Source organism: Rhinatrema bivittatum, chromosome 3 (assembly GCF_901001135.1).
Source record: "Rhinatrema bivittatum chromosome 3, aRhiBiv1.1, whole genome shotgun sequence".
NCBI classification, from domain to species: domain Eukaryota; kingdom Metazoa; phylum Chordata; class Amphibia; order Gymnophiona; family Rhinatrematidae; genus Rhinatrema; species Rhinatrema bivittatum.
This window is the reverse complement of record NC_042617.1, coordinates 3,587,157-3,613,261: the sequence shown is the minus strand read 5'-3', so window position 1 is coordinate 3,613,261 and position 26,105 is coordinate 3,587,157. Positions and strand designations below refer to the sequence as shown.

At 49.0% G+C, this 26,105-nt stretch overlaps 1 protein-coding gene across 1 annotated transcript in view; it reads right to left on the bottom strand.

Annotated features, from left to right (window-relative positions):
* LOC115086658 (cullin-9-like) overlaps window positions 1-26,105 on the bottom strand; it is a 582,584-nt gene that overhangs the window by 243,868 nt on the left and 312,611 nt on the right. The window contains exons 19-22 of the mRNA XM_029592817.1: window positions 25,908-26,083; window positions 25,460-25,593; window positions 12,870-13,055; window positions 6,760-6,875 (exon numbers count right to left, since the gene is read on the bottom strand). Of these exons, the coding sequence (XP_029448677.1) occupies window positions 6,760-6,875; window positions 12,870-13,055; window positions 25,460-25,593; window positions 25,908-26,083 (612 nt within the window). The remainder of the gene's footprint in view (window positions 1-6,759; window positions 6,876-12,869; window positions 13,056-25,459; window positions 25,594-25,907; window positions 26,084-26,105) is intronic.

The window sequence follows — 26,105 nt, the reverse complement described above, 5'->3', positions numbered from 1 at the left end:
CGGAGAAAGTTCTTTTTCACTCAACGCACAATTAAACTCTGGAATTTGTTGCCAGAGGATGTGGTTAGTGCAGTTAGTATAGCTGTGTTTAAAAAAGGATTGGATAAGTTCTTGGAGGAGAAGTCCATTACCTGCTATTAAGTTCACTTAGAGAATAGCCACTGCCATTAGCAATGGTAACATGGAATAGACTTAGTTTTTGGGTAATTGCCAGGTTCTTATGGCCTTGATTGGCCACTGTTGGAAACAGGATGCTGGGCTTGATGGACCCTTGGTCTGACCCAGTATGGCATGTTCTTATGTGCAAAGGCCCAAGAAACTAACTCCAAAGTGGAAGCCACAGAGCCTAGGACGTGAAGATAATCCCAAACTGTTGGTATTCGCATACTAAGAAGGCACTTCACCTGAGTCTGCAACTTCAATACTCTGCCGCCACAAAGACCTTGCCCTCCTGAGTATTGAACAGCGCTCCAAGACACACGAGATGTTGCGTGGGCACCAAATGGCTCTTCACAGATTGATGCCCAACCGAGAGATCGTAATGTGCTCATCACTCTCTGAATTGAGTTCTTGCATTCCTCCCAAGACTTCGCCCAGATGAGTCAGTCTTCCAAATATGGGTGCACCAATATCCCGCTGCTGCCACTACCCCCATCACCTTGGTAAACATGCAAGGTGCGGTGGCCAGGCAAAAGGAAGAGCCCAAAATTGGAAATGCCGACCCAGCACCTTGAACCTCAGGAACTTCTGATGGTCTTGGCGGATCGGGATATGCAGATACGCCTCCGTCAGATCCAGAGATGCCAGGAACTCCACCTTGCACACCGCTGCAACCACCATGCGCAGTGTTTCCATTCGAAACTTAGGCACTCTCAGGCACCTGTTCACCTTCTGCAAGATGAGGATAGGGCAAAAGAAGCCCTCCTTTTTGGGAATCACGAAGTATACTGAGTACCATCCCTGGCCCTGTTATGAAAGAGGGACAGGACAAATGGCGTTCAAGTCAAGCAACCTCCACAGCGTCGCCCATACCATAAGAACCTAAGAACATAAGAAAATGCCATACTGGGTCAGACCAAGGGTCCATCAAGCCCAGCATCCTCTCTCCAACAGTGGCCAATCGAGGCCATAAGAACCTGGCAAGTACCCAAAAACTAAGTCAATTCCATGTTACCATTGCTAATGGCAGTGGCTATTCTCTAAGTGAACTTAATAGCAGGTAATGGACTTCTCCTCCAAGAACTTATTTTAAATGCATGCTGTGCTGCATGAATTATTGGTGAATGAAGTTCTGTAGTAGATAAGAACACATATCTCTGAAATTAAACAATAAACTTTTTGTCTAGAGGCAAGAAGGGTAAAAGGGAGGATTTAAGTAAGGGGTTTTCCTCCAAGCAGGATTCCCTGGTAATAGTTTTAATTCTGCTAGTGGTAGAAACCTTTATACTTCCATCCAAACCCTTTCACATTGCCTTCTTTCCACCTTTCTTAATGTGTGGAATACATCTGGACTGTGCTTCTAGAATGGTATTTTTTAACAATGACCACGCCTCTTGGACATTTTTTTACTTTTGTAGCTGCTCCTTTCAGTATTTTTCTAACAATTTTTCTCATTTTATCAAAGTTTCCCTTTTGAAAGTTTAGCACGAGAGCCTTGGATTTGCACACTGTTCCTTTTCCAGTCATTAAATCAAATTTGATCATATTATGATCACTATTGCCAAGCGGCCCCACCACCGTTACCTCTCTCACCAAGTCCTGTGCTCCCCTGAGAATTAGATCTAAAATTGCTCCCTCTCTCGTCGGTTCCTGAACCAATTGCTCCATAAAGCTATCATTTATTCCATCCAGGAACGTTATCTCTCTAGCGTGACCCGATGATACATTTACCCAGTCAATATTGGGGTAATTGAAGTCTCCCATTATTACTGCACTACCAATTTGGTTAGCTTCCCTAATTTCTTTTAGCATTTCACTGTCCGTCTCACCATCTTGACCAGGTGGATGGTAGTATACTCCTATCACTATAGTCTTCCCCTACACACAAGGGATTTCTACCCATACCGCTTCTCTCCTGCTGCACGAAACAACATGAGACTCGACAAAGACGTCTCTGACTGGGCACAAGAAATCTAGAGTGTACCCATGCCTGAACACCTCCAAGACCCACCGGTCCGAGGTAATCCTTTCCCACTCCTCGTAGAAGTTGGATAATCTGCATCCTACAGCTTCTACGCAAGGGTGGAAACTCCTGGCCTCATTGGGCAGACTTGCCGCCTCCTGAGCCCAGGCCTGCACCATCTCTGGACGCCCGATGACCCCCTCGAAAAGGCTGCTGATGACCGGGGCTCAGCTTGGACACGGGAGGAGAAGCTGGTTTACAGGCGCGAAACCGACGTGAGTCTCTAAAACAAGCTTGTGACGGGAACACTTTCTTACTTGGTCTCTTATCCTCCGGCAACCTCTGCCCTTTGGTCTCCCCAAGAGCTTCTTCAACTGGTCCAAATCCTCTCTGAGCAGGAGCTTTCCCTGAAAGGGGAGATTACAAAGCTGCGCCTTGGAGGACAAGTCCGCTGACCAGTTCCGCAACCACAAAAACCTTCTGGCCACAATGGAGGAAACCATACTACGAGCAGAGATACGGACTAAGTCATACAGCGCATCCGCCACAGAGGCAACCCCCGCCTGCAAGGAAAGAGGGTCGCCGACTAAGCATCCTCCTCAGCTTTCTGGACCCAACACTGGCAGGCCTGCGACATCATACTGGCACGCAGACCTAGGGCCGAGACCTCAAATAACCCAACTTAGAAACATAGAAATGACGGCAGAAGAAGACCATTAGGCCCATCCAGTCTGCCCAGCAAGCTTTCACACTTATTTTCTCATACTTATCTGTTACTCCAACTGCTGAGTTCAGGGCCCTTATTGGTAACTTTTTGATTTTAATTTCTTTCCACCCCTGCCATTGATGCAGAGAACAGTGTTGGAGCTGCAAAGTGAAGTATAAGGCTTAATGTTTGGGGGTAGTAACCGTTGAATCAAGCAAGTTACCCCGATGTTTGTATACTCATATTGCTCAGATCAATGTCTTGTTAGTTGTTGTCTGGATGTAAATCCTATTTCTTCATTCCCCCCTGCCAAAGCAGTGAGCTGCGATGGATATGCATTCAAAGTGAAGTATCAGGCCTAATTTGTTAGGGGTAGTAACTGCCGCAATAAGCAAGCTACTCCCATGCTTGTTTACCTAGACTGTGCAATTCAGTCCTTGTTGATTGTTGTATGAATATAAATCCTCTTTTCTTCATTTTCACTGCTGTTGAAGCAGAGATCTACGTTGGATGGGTATTGAAAATGAAGTATCAGGCTTAAATTCAGTTTCAGCTGAATTTCCAGTTTGCGATCCTGCATGTCCTTCAATGCAGCCGCCCCAGCCACTGGGATGGTCATCTTCCTAGTGACTGCTGACACAGCCGCATCCACAGGTGGCACTTTCAGGAGGTCGAAAGTCTCCTGTGCCAGGGGATACAGTTTAGCCATTGCTCTGCCCATCTTCAAGCCGGCATCCGGGGCATCCCACTCCCGGACTACCAACTTCCTTATCTTCTTGGACAGTGGAAAGGCAGATGTCAGCCCTCACAGACCATCAAGCACCGGATTGACCTGCTCACTATCTGAATCTTCTTCTTCTTCTTGGAAGATCTTAACCCCCAACTCTTCCAGAACTTGGGGAAGTAAGGGACGCAGCTCCTTCAGCTTGAACAGAAGAACGACTCAAGGGTCATCCCCCTCCGGGATGGGGAACTCATCCAAGGTCGGGTCATCTTTGGAGCCATTTCCCAAATCGGGGGAGGTATCAGAATCTGGGTCCATCCCCTGAGGGTCTGGAGGGTCTAAATGCTGCACCCTGTGTGTCTTCGCCAAAGGTCGAGTCCCGCAGCGCTGGGCGGAGGCCCAGGCGCGGAAGGAGGTCAGGAGGACCTTGAGAAGCCTGCTTAGAGCCCCCACCTGCCGGGTCCACCGAGCACTCCGCGGCCCTTTTCACCCCGACCCTCTCATTGGCTAAAAAAGCCTGATGAAGGAGTAGCACAAATTCTGGGGAGAAGCCTGCAGGCTCTTCCTCCGCACCCTCCCCCCCGAGGGGTATTGCATTGTAAAACTTCCTCCTCAGCAGCCCAGCCAAGCTCCACCGAGGACAGGGGGGAGAAATCCCTCTCCCTGCAACTCAGAGGTCTCCGTTCCTGCAGAAACAGCCACCATCCCCACCGACCGGAGGCTAAGTCTAACGGAGGGAATGTGCATCCAACAAGGTCAAGAATTCCCTCGAGCAGCCCTCATCTAGGCAGCCTTCCTCGGGATATGGACGGCCGCACAAAGTGCCTGTGCCTCGTCATTACTGGCCCCGACTGCGTCTCTCGCACTGTGGGACGCAAAGAGCACACGCGCCCTGAAGGGAACAAGAAAACTCCCTCCCCAGGACTAGAAATCGCGTCTGTCATCGGACCCACCCAAAGCCCTGGGCAGCCGACCCCCTCACAACAGACGCTGCCCTGCCTCCACGAAAGGCCACAGTAACCACTGTCCCAGCCGGGTCCCGCCTGACTTCGAAGCCTACCTGAAGAACTTGAGAAGCACTTACCAAAATTCTCTCTTTTTTTTTTTAATTTTAAAATTACCCAAACCTCAGGACCAGAGGAAATCCGGGAACAGCTTCGGAGGCCAAGGGAGCCAGAAGCCTCTGGATGTCAGGCCCTCCAGTAGGATACGGGTGAAACACAACCAGGGGTATCCAACCCCCCGGGTGCCCGGCTTCACCTGAGGGATGGCATGTGCCGGTGCATAACACCTCAGGGAGCAAAGTCATGCTAACCTACCTAACACTTTCTAAACTTTTTATTTTTAACTAAACCCTAGACTGCAGGTTTGCATCTCCACCATCTGCTGGAGTCAGAGAGATACTGAGGGACTGCAGGTGGAACTCTCTCTTATGTAGCAATGTCCAAAGGTTTTGTTCTCTGACTCCATCTGCTGGTAGGAATGCAAAACCCACTGGTCTGGATTCATCTGAGTATGTACAGGAACATGTACATGCTTCACGGGAGCAGCCATGTGGCTCTTCAGAGCCGAACATAAACCTGCCTCAGGTCATCTTTCTCCCTCTTTCCAGAGCCCGGAGCCCACATCATGGGCAAGACTGCCAGAAGGGTTCCTCTCCTGTAAATTTACTCCCTTGGCAACTTCATTGGTGTTACGTTTGGTGGCTCGCAGGATGGTCCCACGAGCCGCCTCACTCATCGCCGATGCTACCGGACCTGTCTCATGATCGGCACGCAGACTCCCTCCACAAATGCTCCTCAGCGCAGCATGAGACGCCACCAGCTGCTGTTCTTCCTGACTCCTCTTAGGCACATGCACACCCGATGGCCCGACTCTTAAAAGATCCCGCAGCAGGAACTCAGCCACAGCACCCTTGGATGTCGTCAGTGCCTCTCCCCTACTAAAGGCTCCTTCCAAGGAGCAGAGGAGGCACTGAAGACCAGAGGCATATCAGGAGACCTCAGCAACAGATCTCCTGATGAGCATCTGGTCTTCAGTGCATATTGCAATTGTTCCTGTGTTCCAATCTTGTTTTTGTGTCCCTGCCTGTTTCCTGAGTTTCTATCCAGCTTGCCTTGCTCCGTCCTTGTCCACTCACCCAGCCACGCCTTAGTTGTTGTCCTTGGCTTGACGTCCCAGATTCTGACCTCTGCTTGTACGTTTGACCATTCTTTCACTGCCGCCTGGTACTGATCTCTTGCCTTGGACCGGACCATGCTTCTTTACCCCCCCCTGGCCCTACCGCTGGCCTGGTTTCTGTTCTCTGCTACCTGCCCTGACCTTCACCTGGCTTTGGACTCTCGTTCTCCTGGTCACCCCTGGGACCCACCTGCAGGGAAGGCAGCTGGTACAGGCGAAGCTCCAGCCTGTCCCATTGTAGGGAGCGTCTGCCAGCTGTTGGTGTGGCCTAGGGGGCTCATCCGCTAGGCAACGCCAACCATATCACAGCACTAGGGGACCACTGATACCAAGCCTGTACAATTGGTCGAGCTAATGATTTTTCTTTTTTTTAAACTCCTTTTAAAAGAGAGAAAAATTCCACATGACAAAAAGAAAATGAGATACTTCCCTTATCGGAGTCTTCTTTGGGAGTCCAAGAAACAGAGTTCAGGGAGGAAGAGGAGGCCCGAGAATGAGGAAGTCAGCACCACTGGCAATCATACCTCCTCTCACAGCATGGGTATGAAGCAAAACGATCCCCCGACTCCCTGCTTGACCCTCATGAAACAGTACCTAGCACCCCGGGAGTAATCTTTTGCACCTCTACTATTTGCTGGTGACAGAGAAATACTGAAGGACTGCAGGCGGCACTGACATAAGTAGTACAGTCTCAGTAAGGCTTTCCTTCTGTCTCCATCTGTGGTGGGGAAGAAAGTTCCAGGCGTCTGACTGATCTGGGGTATGAACAGGAACTACCATTCTTATCATAAAGGAACAGGCTACCCCGAAATAGAAATTTCCAGACTGCAAGTTAAAAGGTCAAATTAAACAGTCAAGTCTGAGAAGGTTTTCTAAAAGCCAGATAAACCCCTGCACAAACTTACAGCAGATGGACCGGAGTTGCTTTTGGGGCCAAAATAATAGAAAGCGGAGGTTTGAGTTTGCACCTAATGGCTAGCTGAAGGACTCCTTGTAGCACTGAGGAAGTGCTGACTCCTGCTTTACCTGCTGCTGTACCACATCCTGCCAGCAGCGCGTGATCCCAGTCATGCTGCTTAACTTGCTCCCCTGCTCTTTCACAGACGCAGCAACAATCACCTTCTCCTTCTCGTTCTTGCCATCTGTATAAGGTAAAAAGCAGAAAGCTTGAAACATCTCCAACCGATCTTGGAGCTCCCAGAAAGAGAAAAGTCAGCGATTGTAAGGCTACTGGCTCCCAGAGAGTGGGGAGGAATATACATCTGTGTGGCCACAGGGTCCCAAGGAGAAGAGAGGAGCATGCGATCACCAGGTCACATTGATCCCCAAGGGGAGAGGAACATACAATCAGAAGACCACAGGCTCACACAGAGAGGAAAGGAGCATACAATCAGAAGACCACAGGCTCACACAGAGAGGAAAGGAGCATACATTCAGAAGACCACAGGCTCACACAGAGAGGGATGGATCATACAATCAGAAGACCACAGGCTCACACAGAGAGGGAAGAAGCATACAATTAGAAAACCACAGGCTCACACAGAGAGGAAAGGAGCATACAATCAGAAGACCACAGGCTCACACAGAGAGGGATGGAGCATACAATCAGAAGACCACAGGATCACACAGAGAGGGATGGAGCATACAATCAGAAGACCACAGGCTCACACAGAGAGGAATGGATCATACAATCAGAAGACCACAGGCTCACACAGAGAGGAAAGGAGCATACAATCAGAAAACCACAGGCTCACACAGAGAGGAAAGGAGCATACAATCAGAAGACCACAGGCTCACACAGAGAGGGATGGATCATACAATCAGAAGACCACAGGCTCACACAGAGAGGGAAGAAGCATACAATGAGAAGACCACAGGCTCACACAGAGAGGGATGGAGCATACAATCAGAAGACCACAGGCTCACACAGAGAGGAAAGGAGTATACATTCAGAAGACCACAGGCTCACACAGAGAGGAATGGAGCATACAATCAGAAGACCACAAGCTCACACAGAGAGGGAAGGAGCATACAATCAGAAGACCACAGGCTCACACAGAGAGGGAAGGAGCATACAATCAGAAGACCACAGGCTCACACAGAGAGGAATGGAGCATACAATCAGAAGACCACAGGCTCACACAGAGAGGGAAGGAGCATACAATCAGAAGACCACAGGCTCACACAGAGAGGGACGGAGCATACAATCAGAAAACCACAGGCTCACACAGGGAGGGAAGAAGCATACAATCAGAAGACCACAGGCTCACACAGAGAGGGATGGATCATACAATCAGAAGACCACAGGCTCACACAGAGAGGGACGGAGCATACAATCAGAAAACCACAGGCTCACACAGAGAGGGAAGAAGCATACAATCAGAAGACCACAGGATCACACAGAGAGGGATGGAGCATACAATCAGAAGACCACAGGCTCACATAGAGAGGGATGGAGCATACAATCAGAAGACCACAGGCTCACACAGAGAGGGATGGAGCATACAATCAGAAGACCACAGGATCACACAAAGAGGAAAGGAGCATACAATCAGAAGACCACAGGCTCACACAGAGAGGAAAGGAGCATACAATCAGAAGACCACAGGATCACACAGAGAGGGATGGATCATACAATCAGAAGACCACAGGCTCACACAGAGAGGAATGGAGCATACAATCAGAAGACCACAGGCTCACACAGAGAGGGAAGGAGCATACAATCAGAAGACCACAGGCTCACACAGAGAGGGAAGGAGCATACAATCAGAAGACCACAGGCTCACACAGAGAGGGACGGAGCATACAATCAGAAAACCACAGGCTCACACAGGGAGGGAAGAAGCATACAATCAGAAGACCACAGGCTCACACAGAGAGGGATGGATCATACAATCAGAAGACCACAGGCTCACACAGAGAGGGACGGAGCATACAATCAGAAAACCACAGGCTCACACAGAGAGGGAAGAAGCATACAATCAGAAGACCACAGGATCACACAGAGAGGGATGGAGCATACAATCAGAAGACCACAGGCTCACATAGAGAGGGATGGAGCATACAATCAGAAGACCACAGGATCACACAGAGAGGGACGGAGCATACAATCAGAAGACCACAGGCTCACACAGGGAGGGAAGAAGCATACAATCAGAAGACCACAGGATCACACAGAGAGGGATGGATCATACAATCAGAAGACCACAGGCTCACACAGAGAGGGACGGAGCATACAATCAGAAAACCACAGGCTCACACAGAGAGGGAAGAAGCATACGATCAGAAGACCACAGGCTCACACAGAGAGGGATGGATCATACAATCAGAAGACCACAGGCTCACACAGAGAGGGATGGAGCATACAATCAGAAGACCACAGGATCACACAGAGAGGAAAGGAGCATACAATCAGAAGACCACAGGCTCACACAGAGAGGGATGGAGCATACAATCAGAAAACCACAGGCTCACACAGAGAGGGATGGATCATACAATCAGAAGACCACAGGATCACACAGAGAGGGATGGATCATACAATCAGAAGACCACAGGCTCACACAGAGAGGGAAGAAGCATACAATGAGAAGACCACAGGCTCACAGAGAGAGGGATGGAGCATACAATCAGAAGACCACAGGCTCACACAGAGAGGAAAGGAGCATACAATCAGAAGACCACAGGATCACACAGAGAGGGAAGAAGCATACAATTAGAAGACCATCGGCTCACACAGAGAGGAAAGGAGCATACAATCAGAAGACCACAGGATCACACAGAGAGGGATGGAGCATACAATCAGAAGACCACAGGTTCACACAGAGAGGGATGGAGCATACAATCAGAAGACCACAGGCTCACACAGAGAGGGATAGAGCATATAAACGGAAAACCACAGGCTCACACAGAGAGGGATGGAGCATACAATCAGAAGACCACAGGCTCACACAGAGAGAGATGGAGCATACAACCAGAAGACCACAGTATCACACAGAGAGGGATGGAGCATACAATCAGAAGACCACAGTATCACACAGAGAGGGATGGAGCATACAATTAGAAGACCACAGGCTCACACAGAGAGGGATGGAGCATACAATTAGAGGACCACAGGCCCACACAGAGAGGGAAGGAGCATACAATCAGAAGGCTCATACAGAGAGGGAAGGAGCATACAATCAGAAGACCACAGGCTCACACAGAGAGGGATGGAGCATACAATCAGAAGACCACAGGCTCACACAGAGAGGGATAGAGCATATAAACGGAAAACCACAGGCTCACACAGAGAGGGATGGAGCATACAATCAGAAGACTACAGGCACCCACAGGGAGGGGAAGAGCACACAATCAGAAGACCACTGTTACAGAGTGCGCCCTCAGGCCCGGTTAGGAGCGCGGAGGTGCGGTCCCATCTAAGGAAAGGTTTGAGCCCTTGGGCCACGGCACGGCTCAGGGAGGAGCCCCAAGACACACCGCGGGAGGTGAGCTGGTACGAGCACGGGTGGAGCAGGAGTGAAAACAAGGCAAGGATTATCCGGAACAGGAACTAGGCAGGCTCAGCCCTCCACTGAACCTACACGCACCAATGAGATCCAGGAACACAATGCTGATCTCAAGAGTAGCCCTCCGGCCACTCGATAGCCCTTCTGGACTCGTCGCTAGGGAACGACGAGTGTGTGAGGCCAGACGGAGGCTGAGGGCAGGAACATGAAGACTCGGACGAAGACTTGGATACTCAGGAAACTCAGACAAAGACTTGGATAGTCAGGAGACTCATACAAGAATTCAAGAGATTCAGAAGACTCAGACAAGGATCCAAGTTGCTTGGAAGTTTCAGGCAAGGATTCAAGAGGCAGGCGAAGTACTGGGTGAGAACTGCATCGCAGCACGACCTACACAGCCACCCATGGTTGGTCACGGACCACGCTAAACACGAAGCAGACTCCAGGCGAAGACATGGAACTTGAGACTGGAACATAGTGAAGATTCAATAGAGGCCTACACCGGGGCGCACCCTACACAGCTGGCCTGTGGCTGGTCGCGGACCACGCTGGAGAAGAGCAGGTTCTGGCAGAGTTTTAGGCATGGACAGATGCAGACCCAAGGGAACTCCGTAGACCGGGAACAAGATACTCAGGAACAAGGCTTTAAAAACAGAAGTTTCCCAGAGGCTTGCACTGCAGACGAGAAGAAGGCCTTGTACCAAGAGGCGCCCTACACGGCCTCTCCGGGGCTGGTCACGGACCATGACATGGCACGCCAGGAAAGGTGGACAGACGAGGGACCTGGGAACTGGACGATGAGCTGAAGATGAGATGGATGAAGTAAAGACAGGAACATCGGACATCAGGAACATGGAACATGGCACCTCAGGACTTGAAACATCAGGACATCTGGACACGGAACATCTGGAACATCAGGAACAGAAGACAGGTGACGAGGGAGCTCCAATGAGGGACAAGACCAGGAACATCAAGGAGACGAGGTGCAGGAACACGAAGAACATGGAAAGAAGATCCATCAAGGCACAGGAGACCACGGAAGGCCTGAAACGGAAGAAAGATCACAGACACTGTGCAAACCCGATCCGAAGGCCCTGATGAATGGCAGCAAGGCCCTTTTATAGAGCTGGAACAGGAACAAGATCAATGATATCACTGATGAGGGCCGCAGGGCTTTTCCCACTGCTGGCCCTTTAAATACTGGGGAGAGGCCCGCGCCCACGCCTATGGTAAGGCAAGAAGAAGCAAAGGTGCATCGGCGGCATCCCGCCACGTGGGAGGCCCAAGATGGAGCGGCTCCCTGCCACGAAGCGGGAGATGGATGCAGGCAGCAGCAGAGGTGGCTTCCATGCCACTTAGACGGAGCACCCCGGCAGCGGCAGCTGCTGAGGAAGGCTCCCGACGGCAGCTCTAGGACCGCAGGGGGAGCCAGGAGAAACGCAGCTAGGCCTGCCGCGGGACGGCATCAGCAGCGGCCTAGCTGGCCACGTTCAGGCTAGAAGGTAGGTGGGGGGACTGCCCATGGCTCGTGGGTAGGCCCACAACAACCTCACACAGAGAGGGATGGAGCATGCAAACACAGACTCATACAGGGAGGGGAGGAGCATATGATCACAAGACTACAGGCACCCAGAGGGAGGGGAGGAGCATATAATTGGAAGACCCCAGACTCACACAGGGAGGGGAGGAGCATTCAATCAGAAGACCACAGGCTCACACAGAGAGGGGAGGTGAATATGATCGCAAGGCCATGGGCTCACACAAGGAGGGGAGGAGCATATGATTGCAGGATCACAGGCACCTAGAGGGAGGGGAGGAGCATATGCTTACATGGCCACAGACTCACAGAGGGAGAAGAGAAACATATAATCACAAGGCCACAGACTCATATTGAAGGGGATGGATCATATGATCGCAAGACCACAGGCTCCTAGAGGGAGGGGAGGAGCAAACAATCACAAAACTTGGCCTATGTCAGCAATTAATATTTGTCAATATATAATTAACATCTGATTCAGGTTTGGTAATAGGTGGTTCTTGACCTGTACACCTAAAGGGTGGTGAGAGGTTTATGCTGTGAATTTTGTTGTATGTTTTTATTTTATTTTAATTTTGTATTTTATTGATTTAATATTTTAGAATGGATTTTTTGTACATCGCTTTGGGTGATATTTTATCTGGAAAACGATTAATAAATGCTAATAAATAAATCCACGGGCTCGCACAGGGAGGGGTGGAGCATACAATCACAAGGCCACAGGCTCCGGAAGAAGGGGTGATGCATATGATCAAAGAGCAACAGGTTCATAGAAGGAAGGGAGAAGCATACGATCATGAGGCCACATACAGAGGGAAGGGAGGAACATTTAATTGCAGGGCCACAGGTTCCCAAGGGGAGAGGAGGCACATACAATCACAAGCCCATATGCGTACAGAAGGAAGGGAGGAACATACAATCATGGGACCAGAAGCACATAGAGGGAGAGGGAAAATCATACGATCGCAGGGCCACAGGCTCCCTTGGGGAGAGGAGGAGCATAAAATTGTGGGGCCATAGGCTCCCAGAGGGAGTGGAAGAGCCTATAATCATCGGGCCACAGGTTCTTAGAGGGAGGCTAGGAATTTCTTTACTGGATTTTGTTGGTGGCTTCAGCTCCTTGGTCTCGGGTCTGCTTGTGTCCACGTGCACCAGGAGGTGGCTGAGTCTTCGTACACGAGAGTTAAAGATTGCGGCTTGGCACTTGGTGCAGCGTGGCAGCTCCAAATTCTCCAGGTACTCAGTGAGGAGCCAACACAGAGGGCTGAGGCTGCTGGCATCTGAAACACAAGCCAAGATTAAATCAGTCACTGAGATGATCATCAGAAGGTTCAAAGTAACAGCATCATGACTCCTTCTGGTCTTTGTTCCAGAAGGACAAAAGGAGCCTCAGCTTTAGGAACAGAAATTGGTAACATAGAACACCTACATTGCATGACCTGCATTGGCTACCAATTGAGGGTAGATTTAAATATGAAATAACCGTTTAAGTAAGAACACGTTCTGAAGGCCCCATGTTGAGGATTTACAACCCTACGCGCATACTGAAGTCCGCTCGGGAGGTCTGCTGGATGCTCCATCATTGTGTTTGGTGCGTCTCGCTGAAAGCAGAGAGAGGGATTCTCAGTTGTAGGTCCAGCTTTTTGGAATACATTACCAGAACAGCTACGATTTAACTACTTGCAGAGAGACCAGCTGTAATTTTGATTTCTGACTTGGCCTTTTTATGGGTGGACTGGAGGAAATGTGAGCTTTAAGTCCTGTAGGTTTCCTGTAGAATCATCTGGATAGTCTAGAAGCAGGGTCCTCATTTCTTTTGTCACTGTCTTTGGGTTTTTAGTTTTATGGTTGTTCTCACTGTACAACATCTTGAGTTGTGGATGAAGTGAGGGTTATAAATGTTTTAAATAAATAAACCCCTCTCCTAGTATTGCTTTTAATGACAGCTAATGATTTATTTACGGTGATTCTAAGCCTCTATCTCACGGGCCAATACAGTAAAAGTCGCGGGAGAGCAGGCACTCGCCCAGGCCACTTCTCCTGTGCGCACAATTTAGTATCGGCTCGCATGCAAATAAGGGCCCAGGATAAAAAGAGGCACCACGGACACTATCACGTCCCTAGCGCCTCTTTTTGGACAGGAGCGGCGGCTGTCAGCGGGTTTGACAGCCGACGCTCAATTTTGCCCGTGTCGGTTCTCAAACCCGCTGACAGCCACGGGCTCGGAAACTGGACGCCGGAAAAATTGAGCGTCCAGTTTTCAACCTGCGAGTTGCGGGCCGATTTAAAATTTTTTTAAAATTATTTTTAACTTTCGGGACCTCCGCCTTAACATCGCCATGAAATTAAGTCGGAGGGTATACAGAAAAGCAGTTTTTACTGCTTTTCTGTGCACTTTCCCGGTGTTGGCTTGGCTGCACATTTTACTTACTGCATCCCGCGGGAATAACTAATAGGGCCATTAACATGCATTTGCATTTGCACTGTACTGTATCAGCCTGTCAGTCTTCTTACTTGGATATTCTGGTTTTTAAGTGCATCTGTTCAAGATTTTAGAAACAGTGAACCTGATATTAAAAAAAAAACAAAAAACAGTTGGATAAGTCATATTTATCCAGCTATGTGGCATTGCTGAATATCCAATTACAGTCAGTGGGTGCCATGAAGCCAGATAAGTGACATTACTGACTAAGTTTTTAGCCGGATAACTGAGGGGCAGTGAATGGGTGTATCAGGTAAGAGTCAAGTTAGTCAGATAAGTTACCTGGCTAACTTTGAAATTCAGATAAACTTATCTGGCTAACATTTAGATAGCTGGGTATATTCAGAGGTGCAGAAGAGCAAGTTTGCTTACCGTAAACAGTGTTTTCCGTGGATAGCAGGATGAATTAGCCATGACTTTGGGGAACGTCCTCCGGTCCTCTAGGTGGCAGAGCTTTCCCAAAGCACACAGAGCTGTGCTCTATGTGCCCATGTGGGAGCATCTCCCATGTGACTCCCATCCTGCCTCAGTCTGTTATCCAAGCTCTGGACAGAGTCTGATAGGAAACTGTCCGGGGAGGCAGGCAGGAATTACATGGCTAATTCATCCTGCTATCCAAGGAAAACACCGTTTATGGTAAGTAAACTTGCTCTTTTCCGCAGATAAGCAGGCTTAATTAGCCATGACATTGGGGAGTCCCAAGCTGGAAGGTTGGAGCGTTGGTGCCCTCTGGGGGCAGTGTACCGCCTCTTCCAGTTTCCAATGAAGCGATCAACCTGCCAGAGGATGGGTCGATCCTCTCTACCCTCCGCGGCCACCTGCTGATCAGCAGAGGTGTGATGTGCAAGGCATGCAACAATGATTGCGTGGTGGCTTGCAAATGTTGACACGTGCATCCCTCATAGTGCGATGGATGCCGCAATTGCTCAGTCTTGGTGGCTTCAGCGCAGCATCAGAATGCTTTATGTTTGCTGGAGCAAGACAGGATGCACTAGGACCCGGAACCCGAGCATTTCATCTTGAAGTACGCCCCAGTTGGGAGTGCGAGACTCCGAGTGTACGCAGCAGTCACAGTAGGTTGGGCAGATTTGGGATCCAACGTGTAAAGTCGCCTTCACGTCTGCCTTAAGCGGCTCCGGGAGACAGTTGGCACAGTTATCGCCTGAGTAAGACAGAGAGCAAGAAAACCCCAGGAAGGGTGAGGACTCGTTCATAGCACTGCCCTGTCACAGCAAGATTCAAGGTACAATGAAGCAGTGGATAAGCGCCCACTGTTCACTGATCCTCCTTCCTGAACTGAGGGCAACCTGGGCGGACTTCCCCCCGGCACGATGTCCCTAGTGACAGCTGTCCAACGATGCATAGAGCAGAAACCTGGGTTGAGTCAGGCTCAGGCTAAAGTTTCACGGGACCACTCTCCTTGACTGCTGGCATAGCCGGAGGATCCTTCGGTAACCTGGAGTTCAATGCTTGGTATGACACCAGGGAGTCGTCCTGAGGAGATGATAGGCTGCAATGGCGCTGACGCGCCCTATCCAATGCCATTGCCCTTCTTGCTCAGCATGGGAGAGAAAATCTTCTACACGGGTCCTGGGTAGCAGAGAAGGTTCGATCCGGGTTCTCTACTCCACCTTACGTGCTTGGCGCAATTATCATGGTAGTCCTTCCAGGCAGGGTACTTACTGGAAGACCCCCCTACCCTGTGCTTCCGGATCAGTAGGTTCAGGTATGTTGATGTGTCCTTCAAACTCCCCAATGTTGGATGTTAGCTGGGGTGCATCGGGTGGAAGAAGGATCACCTTTCCTAACAGCAGGTCTCGTGTATGTCCATGTGTATTAGCTTCCCAATGGGTGGACAAACCAGGCAAGTGTCCCACGGTCTCCATGGATCATCGATGTCCTCAGTGTGATACTGATCCCATTCGAGCTTCGTCTCTGAGTGGTCCTTGTTGTATGTGGGATACAAGGAAATTATACGGTAGTCTCTTTGTCTCTGGGAAGAGGGAAGCATCTTGTACTAGGCAAAGCCCGTGTGGGCGGACTGAAGAGCCTGGATTTCCTATTGCTTTTGGTGACCAAGGTGTACTAGGGTGGTCCCCGCCTGACGAGGTAACCTGCCACTGCGATGCTAGATTCCCATTCTCAGGAGTAAGGTGTCACTGCATCAGTCTACTGTGGAATCCCTGCACAGGCTGTGGCTATTCAGAGGTGAGACCTGGGTTCCTGTCTACTGCCAGACGAGTCCCGCTTCTTGGCGGCCATCTGCAGAGTCGATCCTCCTCCTTCGTCTGTATAGGGGATTGTCCTCTGGCCACCCGTGTGGGCCATGATTATTTATTTATTTATTTATTTTTATATACCGAGGTTCTTGTATCAGATACAAATCACTCCGGTTTACATAAAACAGTGAGATGCCCAAAAGGGAGGGGCTTTACATATAACTATAAAACAACGTACAAATTGAACATGGCATAGAAATAGTTACAAGAAAAGGAAAAACTTTTGAACTCAATATCATATTATAGTGACAAATAACAATTGGTATCATAGTTTTGAAAAATAAACTAAAATAAAAATAAAATAAATAAAAGTAAAGTAAAAGTAATACAATAATGCACAGTATATACAATAAAGTATAAATTAAATACGATAAAGTAATAAGCGCAGTATATACAATAAAGCATATTATCTTAATAGGGAACAAGGGGACGGGTTGATGTGATTGATTACTGAATGTATATTACGCGAGAATGCGAGCATCTAGGCAGCTTTAAGTGTCTGGAAAGGCTTGGCGGAAGAGCCAGGTTTTTCGTTTTTTTTTTAACTCCTGATGACTAGGTTCAAGTCTTGGATCTGGGGGGAGCGCGTTCCATTCGTGGGGGCCTGCTGAAGATAGTGCTCCTTTCCTTAGTAGTGTTTTTGCAGATGGGGCATAAAGTGTGCCTTTGTAGGCGCTTCTGATGGGTCTGGAGGATGTATGAGGTTGAAGTTGTGTGCTTAGCATGATGGGCGCGAGTTTGTGATTACCACCCTCAACGGAATTGCTTGGGTTTGAATCTGATGTGTATGGGCGCCCTTGTCTTCGTTGGAGGTGTAGTACATCCGTTAGCGGATGGCACCTCCTTTCGGCCGCTGTGGAGGGTGACTAGCACCAGAGTTGCCACCTCTTACACTCGTCATATGTTGATCTGGCCTGGTGAGGGGGGGCAGGCATTGCATCCCCGTGTTGCCCGCTTCGATTATTAGCAGGTTACATATAATCGCATGGCTGACACTGCTATCATTATCCGACTGTTAGTTTTAAATGTGCCACATGCTAACTTCATGGAGTGCCCCCTAGTCCTTCTATTATCCGAAAGAGTAAATAGCCGATTCACATCTACCCGTTCTAGACCTCTCATGATCTTAAACACCTCTATCATATCCCCCCTCAGTCGTCTCTTCTCCAAGCTGAAAAGTCCTAACCTCTTTAGTCTTTCCTCATAGGGGAGCTGTTCCATTCCCTTTATCATTTTGGTCGCCCTTCTCTGTACCTTCTCCATCGCAATTATATCTTTTTTGAGATGCGGCGACCAGAATTGTACACAGTATTCAAGGTGTGGTCTCACCATGGAGCGATACAGAGGCATTATGACATTTTCCGTTTTATTCACCATTCCCTTTCTAATAATTCCCAACATTCTGTTTGCTTTTTTGACTGCCGCAGCACACTGAACTGACGATTTCAATGTATTATCCACTATGACACCTAGATCTCTTTCTTGGGTTGTAGCACCTAATATGGAACCCAACATTGTGTAATTATAGCATGGGTTATTTTTCCCTATATGCATCACCTTGCACTTATCCACATTAAATTTCATCTGCCATTTGGATGCCCAATTTTCCAGTCTCACAAGGTCTTCCTGCAATTTATCACAATCTGCTTGTGATTTAACTACTCTGAACAATTTTGTATCATCTGAAAATTTGATTGCCTCACTCGTCGTATTTCTTTCCAGATCGTTTATAAATTTATTGAAAAGTATGGGTCCCAATACAGATCCCTGAGGCACTCCACTGCCCACTCACTTCCACTGAGAAAATTGTCCATTTAATCCTACTCTCTGTTTTCTGTCTTTTAGCCAGTTTGTAATCCACAAAAAGACATCGCCACCTATCTCATGACTTTTTACTTTTCCTAGAAGCCTCCCATGAGGAACTTTGTCAAACACCTTCTGAAAATCCAAATACACTCCATCTTCCGGTTCACCTTTATCTACATGTTTATTAACTCCTTCAAAAAAGTGAAGCAGATTTGTGAGGCAAGACTTGCCTTTGTTAAAGTCATGCTGACTTTGTTCCATTAAACCATGTCTTTCTATATGTTCTGTGATTTTATTATTTAGAACACTTTCCACTATTTTTCCTGGCACTGAAGTCAGGCTATCCAGTCTGTAGTTTCCCGATCACCCCTGGAGCCCTTTTTAAATATTGGGGTTACATTAGCCACCCTCTAGTCTTCACATACAATGGATGATTTTAATGATAGGTTACAAATTTTTACTAATAGGTCTGAAATTTCATTTTTTAGTTCCTTCAGAACTCTGGGGTGAATACCATCCGGTCCAGGTGAATTACTACTCTTCAGTTTGTCAATCAGACCTACAACATCTTCTAGGTTCACCGTAATTTGGTTCCGTCCATCTGAATCATTACCCGTGAAAACCTTCTCCATTACGGGTACCTCCCCAACATCCTCTTCAGTAAATACCGAAGCAAAGACATCGTTTAATCTTTCCACAATGGCCTTATCTTCTCTAAGTGCCCCCTTTAATCCCTCGATCATCTAACATTCCAACTGACTCCCTCACAGGCTTTCTGCTTCATATATTTTTCAAAAAGATTTTACTATGAGTTTTTGCCTCTACGGCCAACTTCTTTTCAAATTCTCTCTTAGCCTGTCTTATCAATGTCTTACATTTAACTTGCCAATGTTTATGCATTATCAAGTTTTCTTCTGTTGGATCCTTCTTCCAATTTTTGAATGAAGATCTTTGGCTAAAATAGCTTCTTTCACCTCATCTTTTTAACCATGCCGGTAATCGTTTTGCCTTCCTTCCAACTTTCTTAATGTGTGGAATACATCTGGACTGTGCTTCTAGGATGGTATTTTTTTTAACAATGACTACACCTATTGCACACTTTTTACCTTTGTAGCTGCTCCTTTCAGTTTTTTTTCTATTTTTCTCATTTTATCAAAGTTTCCCTTTTGAAAGTTTAGCACAAAGTTAAATCACAAGCAGATTGTGATAAACTGCAGGTGGACCTAGTGAGACTGGAAGCATGGGAATCCAAATGGCAGATGAAATTTAATGTGGAATGTAGGGAAAAATAATCCATGCTGTAGTTACACGATGTTAGGTTCTATATTAGTAGGTTCCACTCAGGAAAAAGATCTAGGCATCATAGTGAATAATACATTGAAATGGTCAGCTCAGTATGCTTTGGTATTGAAAACAAAACATATGTTAGGGATTATTAGGAAGGGAATTGTGAATAAAAAGGAAAATGTCATATCATCTCTGTATTGCTCAATGGTAAAACCACATCTTGAACACAGCAGAGTTGCTTACCTTTAACAGGTTTTCTCCGAGGACAACAGGATATTAGCCTCACATATGGGTGACATCATCAGATGGAGCCCGATGTGGAAAACATATGTCAAAGTTTCTATAACTTTGACTAGGTGCAGGAGGACTGGTCCGGAGTACTGGCGGAGACTTGCCAGAGGTTTCGAGATAGTTTAGGATTTGGGCCACAGCATCCCTCACCCTATCTCTGAATATGTACTCTCCAGTATATGGCACATCAGTGAGTCATTCCTGTACCTCTGGTCAGAGATTCAAGGCCCGCAGCCATGCCATTCTGTGGGTGCCAATTTCTGCTGCAGAGACCCTTGATGCTGTCTCGAAAACTTGATAGCTGCACAGACCTCGTGTTTCCCTTGTGCACCAGTGACATGAGGGTATCTTGCTGCTGAGGCAGCTGCTTAGCCACCTCCTGCACCTGCTTCCAGATGTCCCATGAGTATTGGATCATGAAGAGCTGGTAGGCAACAATGCAGGCAATAAGCATGGCGCCTTGGAACACCTTCCTCCTAAGAGCATCCATCACTCTATGATCCTTCCCCAGGGATGCCGAGGAATGGGTCTGAGAGCACTTGGCCATCTTGAGGGTGGATTCAACCACCAAGTGAGACAGCTGATGCTTATCAAATCTGGCTGTCTTCTGGATGAGGTAAATCCCGTCTGCCTTCTTATTAATGGAAGCCACTATGAGGGGTGTTCCCAAATCCTCAGCAGCAACTCTTTAAGGATCTCATGTACCAGGACTGCCACAATCTCCTTAAAAAGCTCTACAAACTGGAGGATCTCAAGCATTTTGTGCCTGGCATCCTCTTCCATCAAAAGCTGGAATGGGATGGCCTCCACCATCGCCCTCACAAAACCTGTGAAGATTAAGTCCTCAGGCAGAGACTTCCTTCTCTCATCTGGAGAAGGGTCTGACAGGAGACCATCCGAATCCTCTGAGGAGGACTCTATCTGATCATCCCCCCCAACGGTCATAGGGACCCTCTTACTCACTGTATACTACAGGGGATGGGGCCCTAGGTGCTTGGTCTATGTTGAGAGGTGCAGGCACTGATAGACCTGAATGGAGAATTATATACGCCTCTGCATCTCCATAGCCTTGGCAGAACTTCCTCCTCAGAGGAACCAGTGACCACTACCGTATCAGTAGGGGAGGTCTTGAACTGGTGCCTCCTGGTAACCAACACCAGCTGGGTTGGTAACGCTTCGATAAGCACAATGAGCTTCTCCAGAAGCGGTATGAGGACGAGCCAGAAGGGAAGGGTTCACCTTCTGCAAGTCGAGGATAGGACAAAAGGACCCTTCCATCTTGGGAACCACGAAGTACACCGAGTACTGCCCCTGGCCCTGCTCTGCAGGAGGGACTGAACAAATGGCACTGAGATCGAGTAACCTCTGGAGAGTCACCCACACGGCCTCTCATCTGCCACAAGAAATCACACGAGACTCTACAAAGGTGTCCTGAACTGGAAACAAAAATTCTAGAGCGTAACCGTGCCAGACTATCCCCAAGACCCACCTGTCTGAGGTAATCTTCTCCCACTCCTTGTAGAAGCTGGATAATCTGCCTCCTACAGCTTCTACGTGGGAGTGGGGGCCCCTGGCCTCATTGGGGAGGCTTTCTGCCTCCTGAGCCCTGACCTGTCCCATCTCTGGGAGTCCGACGACCTCCATGAAAGAACTGCAGATGAGCAGATCCTTGCCTGGACCCAGGGGGAGGAACAAGTTTACCAACAAGAAAACGCCGAGAAACCCTAAAACGAGCTATCCTATCTTCCAGCAGCCTAATGCCCTTAGTCTCCCCCAATAGCTTCACCAAGTGGTCCAAATCCTCCCCAAACAGGACTTTTCCCTTGAAGGGGAGATTACAGAGCAGCGCCCTAGAGGACAAGTCGGCCGACCAGTTCCGTAACCACCGCAGAGGAAACCATACCACGCGCAGAGGAAACCATACCACGCGCAGAGGAAACCATACCACGCGCAGAGGTGCGAACCAAATCACAGAGAGCATCAGCCACATAAGCCACTCCCACTGCTACCGCCTCCGCCACCTTCTGGATCCAACCCAGACAGGCGCTGGCACACACCACCGCGCACAGGCTGAGCGCAGAGGCCTCAAACGCTGCAGCTGAATCTCCAGTCTTTCAAAGCAGCCACCCCAGCCACTGGGATTGTTGTCATCTTGGTAACTGCCGAAACAGCCGCATCCACCCGCGGCACATTTCAGAAGGTCCAAGGTCTACAGAGAGAGAGGGTACATTTTTGCCAATCGCTCGGCCCACCTTCAAGCTGGAATCAGGAGAGTCCCACTCCCTTGTCACCAACCTCCTGATCTTCTTGGGCAGGGGAAAGGCGGTTGTCGGTCCTCGCAGATCATCGAGCACCGGATTGACCCCTCACTATCCGAAGCTGGATCATCCATGTTGGGATCTCCCAGGTCTGGGGAGGGATCAGATCCCGGGACCTTCCCTTGTGTGTCTGGGGGGGCCACCTTCCAGCGCTCCCAAAGCGTCCCCGCTGGAGGCCGGGTCACCCTGCACCTGACGGAGACCCAGGGGCTGCAGGGGCTGTCCTTTTAATTCTGGATCTTTGATTGGCCAAAAAGGCCTGATGAAGAAGCAGCACAAATTCAGGAAAGAAGTCCACAGGCTGCTCCCCCCCCTTCCCTGCAGGCTGTACAGCTTCATCCAGAGACGCGCAAACCACGAGGTCAGAATCCTCGACTTCTGAGGCAGAGGTAGGAGGCCCGGCCGAACAGAGGCCTAGCCTAACTGAGCAGCCCCTTCCTGAGGGGCCCTCATCTCCCAACCCACAGTTAACACAGAGAGAGTGTGAATCTAACCTGGTCCCTGCCGCACCACATTCACGGCAGGTGGCCATCTTGGATTTCGGCGTCATGCGGAAAACTGCAGGAGAGCTCAGACAAAAATGGCACCCGCCGAAAAGGAGCCACCCGCCGGTGGATCAAAGCGTCTGTGGACCAAGGCACCGTGGCCCGCAGTTGTCTGCCACGAAAGCATCACCGCAGGACGAGAGAAAGAACCAGCGCACGCCCCAAAAGAGTTGAGGGAGCCCCCTCCCTTCAGCAAGTGATCACGTCTGATGTCGCACCTGCTGGAGCCTTGGGCTGCCGATCCTCACGCCCCAGACACTGACCGGGTCTCCTCCTCAGGCCGCAGTACCCACTGTCCCGGCCGGGCCCTGACTAAGACCGGAGGCCTACCTGAGGAACTTCTTAAGTTCTGATGAAATCACTTTTCTTTTTTTTTTTTTTTTAAATAAAAACTTTAGCCAACCTCAGCAGGATCAGAGGAAACCGGGAGCAGCTTCAGAGGCTGAGGGAACCAGAAGCCTCTGGTTATCAGGCCCTCCGGCAGGGTGAGGGCAAAACACAGTCAGGGGTATCTAACCCCCGGACGCCCGGCTCCACTGGAGGGATGGCCCGCAACAGTGCCTAACTCCTCAGGGAGCAAAATCTCAGCTCAGCTAATCTAAACTTACTACACATTTTTTTAAACTAAATCCTAGACTGCAGGTTTGCATCTCCACCATCTGCTGGAGTCAGAGAGATACTGAGGGACTGCAGGTGGCACTCTCTCTTATGTAGCAATGTGCAAAGTTTTTGTTCTCTGACTCCATCTGCTGGTAGGGATACACAACCCACTGGTCTGGATTGATCTGAGTATGCACAGGAACTTTAAACACTCTGGTAGTAATTACTTAGTCTACCTGGCAAAAGTGGTCCATATCCTTGGAAGCTCCCAACTGGGCCAGCTTCAGGTGTGCCCCCTAACTGGAAGCTGTATATAAGGCTAGTCCAAACAATTTTTCTGAGGCTTTGTCTATGGAAAAGCTGTCCTACTGGCCCTTGATTCCTGTTCAATGCCTGACTTCAGATCCTCGCCAGATTCCTGGTCCATGCCTCGGCCTATGCCTCGATCTGCTTGCGCCCTCAGGTACTCCATAGTTTGTCAAATCCCAGCCACGGCCTGCACCTGCAGGTTCAACCCATGGGGAATGGCCATAGCGTTGGGTGAAGGCACCGTCTGGGCACTGTGCCTTGTGAGTTTACTTCTGAGATGCTGCTTACCCAGACTTCTGGCCTCCTCCAGATGCCATCCTTGTTCTCCCTTACAGAGAAGCCCCATAACACCTGCCACCTTCCCAGCAGCAGTGTGATTCAGACAAATGTTACAGTGAGGGGTCTTCTTGCAACTACTGGTATCTGGGATCGTGATACTCTGCACTAAAGGACTGATAGCCCATCCAAGCACCTTTGTTACAGAGAGAGATGTTTCAATGACGTGATCTTCCTCCTTCTAACTGGGAGTCAATACCTGGCGTGCTGATACTCTGCACTAAAGGACTGATAGCCCATCCAAGCACCATTGTTACAGAGAGAGATGTTTCAATGACGTGATCTTCCTCCTTCTAACTGGGAGTCAATACCTGGAATGGTGATACTCTGCACTAAAGGACTGATAGCCCATCCAAGCACCATTGTTACAGAGAGAGATGTTTCAATGACGTGATCTTCCTCCTTCTAACTGGGAGTCAATACCTGGAATGGTGATACTCTGCACTAAAGGACTGATAGCCCATCCAAGCACCATTGTTACAGAGAGAGATGTTTCAATGACGTGATCTTCCTCCTTCTAACTGGGAGTCAATACCTGGAATGGTGATACTCTGCACTAAAGGACTGATAGCCCATCCAAGCACCTTTGTTACAGAGAGAGATGTTTCAATGACGTGATCTTCCTCCTTCTAACTGGGAGTCAATACCTGGCGTGCTGATACTCTGCACTAAAGGACTGATAGCCCATCCAAGCACCATTGTTACAGAGAGAGATGTTTCAATGACGTGATCTTCCTCCTTCTAACTGGGAGTCAATACCTGGAATGGTGATACTCTGCACTAAAGGACTGATAGCCCATCCAAGCACCATTGTTACAGAGAGAGATGTTTCAATGACGTGATCTTCCTCCTTCTAACTGGGAGTCAATACCTGGAATGGTGATACTCTGCACTAAAGGACTGATAGCCCATCCAAGCACCTTTGTTACAGAGAGAGATGTTTCAATGACGTGATCTTCCTCCTTCTAACTGGGAGTCAATACCTGGAATGGTGATACTCTGCACTAAAGGACTGATAGCCCATCCAAGCACCATTGTTACAGAGAGAGATGTTTCAATGACGTGATCTTCCTCCTTCTAACTGGGAGTCAATACCTGGGGTGGTGATACTCTGCACTAAAGGACTGATAGCCCATCCAAGCACCATTGTTACAGAGAGAGATGTTTCAATGACGTGATCTTCCTCCTTCTAACTGGGAGTCAATACCTGGGGTGGTGATACTCTGCACTAAAGGACTGATAGCCCATCCAAGCACCATTGTTACAGAGAGAGATGTTTCAATGACGTGATCTTCCTCCTTCTAACTGGAAGTCAATACCTGGGGTGCTGATACTCTGCACTAAAGGACTGATAGCCCATCCAAGCACCATTGTTACAGAGAGAGATGTTTCAATGACGTGATCTTCCTCCTTCTAACTGGGAGTCAATACCTGGGGTGGTGATACTCTGCACTAAAGGACTGATAAGCGCTTCCCAGCACGTCCTGCCCAGAGCCTGCGCTGCCTCATCATCAGGAAGGAAATGGTCTGCAAACACCTGCTCATGTCGCAAAGCACTGTTTAACCTGATGGGGGAGGAGAGACAAAAACAGAGTTAGCATCTCCCCACTTCTGTCACAGTGCACTGTTTAATCTTCAGGGGTAAAAATGATAAATACAGTGCTAGCATCTCTCTCGCACACACTCCCCCACCCCTGCTCATGGTGCAGAAGGAAGAAGCACAGGAGGGGGATGGGGGGTCTAAGACAAGCAGAGGGCAGAAACATTAAAGGGCTGGAAGTGGATGAGGAAAGGGAGTATAGGAAAGGGAGTATAGGGAAGGGAGCGAGCAGGACAGAACAGGAAAGGAAAGGAGGAGAACAGGGTGGGAAATCCTCACTTGTTGAAGAGCTGCAGCAGCTGCACGCGATCCTGGGAGATCTCCTGGCACCAGGCATGAGCGCGTGTAGTGTAGAACAGGTACGTGCGTCGGCACAGCTGTTCCTTAAATACAGGCCAGAACGTGGGCTTGGGACCCAGAACCTCGATGCCACGAACACGCGTGTCAATTCCACCCTGCAACACAGACAACACATGA